The sequence below is a fragment of the Buceros rhinoceros genome, unplaced genomic scaffold, assembly GCF_000710305.1.
Source record: "Buceros rhinoceros silvestris isolate BGI_N320 unplaced genomic scaffold, ASM71030v1 scaffold14238, whole genome shotgun sequence".
Classification (NCBI taxonomy): domain Eukaryota; kingdom Metazoa; phylum Chordata; class Aves; order Bucerotiformes; family Bucerotidae; genus Buceros; species Buceros rhinoceros.
In genome coordinates, this window is record NW_010426405.1 from 5927 (window position 1) to 11483 (window position 5557).

The following is a 5557-nucleotide window of genomic DNA, read 5'->3' on the forward strand; positions in this document are numbered from 1 at the left end:
AGCTGCTGGTGCCCCCCAGCCTGCTCACTGCTGGGGTGCGGAGCAGAGAAGCCCTTGGCTTTGCGTGAGCTCTGCTCAGCGATAACCAAAACATCCCTGTGCTACCGACACTGTTCCCGGCACAAATCCACACCACAGCCCCGCACCAGCTCCTGCGGAGAAAACCAGCTCTGCCCCCGCCAAACCAGCATGATAGCTCATAGCCACTGGTCAATCTTACATCCTAGCACAAGCTCAGAATTGTAACGTAAGTCTTTGCCTTCTCAAGAGAATTCCAACAGAGGCTCCAAACCCAAACTATTCTAATCTGTATCACAAATGTTGTACAAACACCCAGGTTATTTTTGACGAGGTAGATAGTAGCCCTCACCTAACGACAAAGCCTGCTGTTCAAGGTCCCGTGTGTGGACCCTGCCCTGCTCCTCTTCTCTTGCAGACCTCGCCTGTGGAGGTGTTCTTCACTCTGGAGTCCAGCAGGCTGATTCACAGGTAAATGTTAGTACTCTTCAACCACTGCCACAACTCGGGAGGTTCCAGCATGCCTTTCCATGCCAAAAACAAACAGGGGGCTTGAGGTACCTAAGTCTGTGATAATAGCAGAGAGCTAGAGGAAGCTGTCAGAATCTTGCTATGCAAAACCAAATGACTCTGCTTATCATTAGCTTCACCTCACCACAAGCATGGACAGCCCCACCATGAGCACCTGCCTTCTCTATGATGAATTTGTCCTGGGTTTACACAGGTCGAAGGGTGTTCTTTCAGCAGACAGGCTTGCGCTGTGAATAAACTTGGATTCAATATTATTTTTACCATTTACCCTCTTTTTATTCCATCCTCCAGGCCAGAACAGTGTCAGTTTAGAGAAAAGTGGCTTAAGGACATCATTGAAAATAAAATAATCCTCATGGAAAGACTTACTTTCCAATGACCAGCTCCAAGTCACCATCAGCAACGCTCCGTTGGTATTTTGTGGAGAATCACAATAAACACAATGAAGAAAGAATAGCTCTTCCTTATTCACATTTCTACTTTGTGGATACACAAGAAGCATTAAATCCGTGTACAATCGATTTTGGCTTGACCTGGCATGGTGGTCCCTTGCAGGTATGGGTGGGTAGGGCACGACGGAACCAGGTTCCAGAGTGTAAACAGGGAGAGGCACCTGGGCTTGCTGTTTGTCCACACCACATCTGCAGAACTCCAGGGCAAAGGTTATAGGATGTTTATTTTCTTTATACAAATATACAAGGCATCTCTGCTGCCAAAACTACAAGACAGAGATTTGGGGGAACAAAACAACCCTCTAGAAAACACTTTGTTTTTAAAAGCATTTGAGGAAAAGGCTGTGGGGTGGGGGGGATGCTTGGAAATAGGCAGATAATGCTGAAACAGAGCAAATTAAAATCCCACAGGAGTTAAAATAAGGTTTTGATCTAGAACACTTCCATAGACAAATTTCAAATAATTGAAAGATGCATCCTTGTTTCCACCTACACACATCCAGGGGTCCCAATCACCGCACCCCACTGCTCTGATGCCTATGTATAACATAGGAGAAAAAGAAGCAAGCAACTGAGTTCTCCACCACTGAAGATCAGACCCTCCTACTACTATTACTTTACACCCCGATTGCGCTCTGCTTGCTTTAAGGTAACTGAAGCCCATCTGTATTAAATTACAAACTCATTTCTATTTACAAATCTAGTTTGAACCACAAACCAAACTCAACTGTTTTTGAGAAACAAACAAATCTAAAAGACTTACGAAAAATTACCTGTGGATGGTCTTAGATCTTAAATGGGGACTGAGGAGTTCCTTCAGTTTTGCTGCTGTTACTACTGTCTCGCTTCTGATGGCCAGTCTGTTCTCATTTATCAAAGTGAAGTGGAAAATCACACTCAGCAGCATTAGGTAACAAAGCCCTCCCACAGAATTCTTCCACTTGTCTGATTCAAGGCGCGAGCAGAGAAGATTGCCACCTCTCACCTCCCCCACCTGCTCCTGCCTTCCCTGCCTTGTAGCCTTTCACTTTACAGGGATTCCTTGCAGACGATGAACAAATAGTCCGAGAAAATCTGGCAAAAGTAATGTCTGGATAGAGGTAACCCACTCCTGAGGCTCGGCCCTGCTGGGTGAAAGGCACTGCAGCACTTGCAGGTGTTTTTCAAATCATGACTGGAACAGATGAGCTGCTGTGCGGTAGAATCTACGGCGCACAGCTCAAACAGAGAATTATTTCTCCTCTTTGCCCTTGGTCTTTCTGTAGACCATCTCTCGAAAGCTTGCGAGGATCTTGTTCTCGCGCTTCCTCCTCTCCTCCTGGTTGAAGGAGGCCAGAGCTCTCTTTTCATCTGCACTGTAAATTTGGTTCTCTTTACGCAGACGCACAGCTTCCATCCGGCGATGCCTGCAGAGGAGAACATGGTGTACATCAGCACGGTCAGAGGGACGTAACGCCCCGTCACAGCTTCCACCTATCGAGTGGCCTGAATGTTTTGAGGGGCTTATGAATAAAGGTACTGGAGAGTCCAAACTGTACACAAACCTTCCCAGGAAGGAGCGTGGCAGAGAAAGAAACTGCCTTCTGGGAGCGTCTGCTCTCAGGCAGGCAGCCAGAAGCCCCAGCCACCCCCAGGGTGTCAGCTGCTGGTTCACCAAAATTTAAGTGAAATTCCTGTTGGACTCAAAGACAACAGCGCAGCCAACCCGTCACACTGTCTCCTGCTGAGAAGCCAGCACAACACCCCTGCTGTCCAAGCCTGTGAGCCACCTGACACAAGCATCTCCTCATCTGAAATACAGGATCACTGGAAGGGAAAGAAATTTGCTCTTGAGGAGGAAGCGTCCTTAAAAAACACACCATCTCCCCTACAGCTGTAAAGAGTTCAGCCTAGGTTACCGCAGGCACATGGAGCACCTTCTCTTCTGTGCTTTCAGCTAGAGCTTGGAAATAGGCTTCCAACAGGCGAATTGAAACTGTCACCGAACTGTTGCCACATCGAACCATATACCTGCTGCCGCTCATGACATAACCAGAGCTCTCAAACGATGCGATCTCTTCACTGGTCAGGCCAATTTCACCTCTCCGGGGTATGCGTTTTCCTGCTTTCACGTACTCTGCCATCGCTGCACCTTCACCGGGCAAGAGGGCATGTCCATAGCTTAAACGAAAACACCATGATTTCAGTCAGTCTCAAACAGAGCAAGCCTGACCTAAACAGGCTTGTTCCCTGCTCACTACTTGCCACAGCCGCATTTTTATGCGCTTTCTTATTCTTTCCCACATATTGGCCTGTTTCATCCTTGCAGCTAACACCAGCAACATCATCTCAAATTACTGGCTGAATCCACCCTGATTAAACAGTAATGAAGACCCTGTGAAGTTCCAATACTGCAGAGCATTAGGATAAAGGCATCTTAAAACTGATTTTCTAGGAATCAAGGCTAGAAAGCACAAACCAGACTTTTGTACCTGAATTCAGGCCAGGGTAAAGGCTGGCACTACCACTCCACCCGGGAGCTCTTGACACAGCGTTTCTCTCTGACGCACGCTGCCACAGCAGCCCTTTTGAACAGTAACCACCTTCAGGCTTGACTGGATCTAGTACCGCTAAGAGCTGGCTACTCACTTCAAAGGCCTGTCATCCTGAGACGCGTGAGTTTTGGGAGCCTCTGGTCCAATCAAACTATCCGCTTCTGTATTTTCTGCAACAGCCAAATAATGAGGAAGATTAATACTGTGCCCATTGTTCTTCATTGTCAGAAGAGTTACAGAGGTCAGCAATGCCTACCAGGGAATTCACAGACAGGACAGCAAGAAGTTCCAAGCCAAGTTTAAAGTCAGGTGAACCTACTTGATCTCTCAATCCAGAGATCTTCCCCTTGGAACGTTTCGTCATCAGATTCTTCACTACTTGAATCACTGGATTCCTTCCTGCTCTTCTTATTTTTCTTTTTCTTATACTTCTTCCTGTGATGAAAGCAAAGACAGACATGTTTTTTACTAAAATTTAAGGTGAAAGAAAGTGCTTAGAATCATATTCAAGTCACTGATTTCAACTTCCACCCGTAGCTACGCCTTTCTAACACAGCGTTAGAAAGTGGGTCCCGGTGTCCGCAGTGAGTCCCTGTGCTGCGTGGTTCTGGTATTTAAGGAGAATCCATTCAGTTAAGATATTCGACAGCATTTACAGCCCCCACGACAGGAGTGCTCTGCCTTCCTCCCCACTGCTGAGAACGCGGTGCTGCCCTCTGCTCCCATGCGGGGGGAACTGCACACCACAACCTGGACACTTACTTTCTGCTCTTCTTCTTCTTCCTCTTGCTTTTCTTTTTATCATCATCTGTAGAGAAGAAAGTGTATCTGTGTTATCATAAAGAGGTGACCAGCTGTAACTAAGCGGTCTGCTGCACTGTGAACAAGCGGCTGCCTCCAGCCGAACGCCCAAGCTTCCCAGACCCGATCTGTTCAGGTACCAAACAATGCCGAGAAACTATCAGTAAAAGGTTCCTGCAGCACTGTTCCACCGAGAACACGTCGAACGTGTCTCTGGCATGAGACACCAGTGGGTGCCAAATCCAGATCTCCTGTTTCCCGAGGCCAGACCGCAAGCACTCGAGGAAAAGGCACTGCAAACCCGGCGAGGCGGTGCAAGGGAAGAATCCCGGACTGACGTGGCAGTGCTGCGACTTCAGAACACCGCAGGAGCGTGACAACAGCCAGCGGCGTCGCTCTGTGCCCCGAGGATCGGGAGCAGAGCTCTCGCACCACGTGCATCACCCAAACCCCCCCTCTTCTTACCGCTGGAGTTCTCCTCAGACTCCGACTCGCTGTCGCTGTCCTCAGAATGTTTTCTGCGTTTTCTTTTGGACGCCTTCCGCTTTTTCTTCTTTCTTTTTTTCTTCTTTTTCTTTTTCTCCTCTGGAATGATTTTAAAAACTAGCATTAGAGAACAAAGATCGTCTAGCTCCACTCATAGCTCCTGATCCTTCCAAAGCAACTCTCCTCTGAACCGGAGCCCACCACACTCACTCCCACCTGTCAGCAAACCTCCCGCAAGCAACAACAGCCAATCCCAGACTCCGGTGGCTTCCCATTGTCAAAACAAACTGGTTAAGCACAACAAAATACCTTCTGAGCTGGAATCTGAAGAACTACTCTTAGATTTTGCCTCTTCGTCTTCTACTGGTGTATGCTCATCGGAACTGAGTAAGAATAAAAGTTTGCCTTTTAAGAATTTATTTTGTAGTATTGAAGTCTAAAAGTTCACATCTGACCAAACGCCACAATAAACTGATCTGCAATAAATCATTTACTAGCATAGGGATAAGACATTTCTGTAAATTAAACTGACATGTCGTCGATAAAACACAGAAGAAGAAATACGCCTTACTCGGGGTCCGGAACCTTCGGTGACAGTCCCCAGACTTCAGGTGCTCCCAGTTCTCCAATCCTCTCTCTCTCATTGAGCCTCCTGTAACGGAAGATGCCTTCACTGAAGCCCCGTGCGCTACACCCAGCACATCAACTGGTCGAGTCCGCTGACCGGTGCCGTTT

At 47.6% G+C, this 5557-nt stretch overlaps 2 protein-coding genes across 2 annotated transcripts in view; one reads left to right on the top strand and one right to left on the bottom strand.

The window, feature by feature from the left end:
- AKAP14 (A kinase (PRKA) anchor protein 14) overlaps positions 1–493 on the top strand; it is a 2743-nt gene extending 2250 nt beyond the window's left edge. The window contains exon 5 of the mRNA XM_010141488.1: positions 437–493. Within this exon, the coding sequence (XP_010139790.1) occupies positions 437–493 (57 nt within the window). The remainder of the gene's footprint in view (positions 1–436) is intronic.
- Positions 494–2106: 1613 nt separating this feature from the next.
- The window catches only part of NKAP (NFKB activating protein), a gene marked incomplete at its 5' end in the record, with an annotated part of 3989 nt that continues 538 nt past the window's right edge, over positions 2107–5557 (bottom strand). Inside the window, 8 exons of the mRNA XM_010141489.1 lie at positions 2107–2407; positions 3012–3161; positions 3630–3705; positions 3855–3970; positions 4298–4343; positions 4802–4921; positions 5132–5205; positions 5394–5474. Coding sequence (XP_010139791.1) covers positions 2233–2407; positions 3012–3161; positions 3630–3705; positions 3855–3970; positions 4298–4343; positions 4802–4921; positions 5132–5205; positions 5394–5474 — 838 coding nt within the window. The remainder of the gene's footprint in view (positions 2408–3011; positions 3162–3629; positions 3706–3854; positions 3971–4297; positions 4344–4801; positions 4922–5131; positions 5206–5393; positions 5475–5557) is intronic.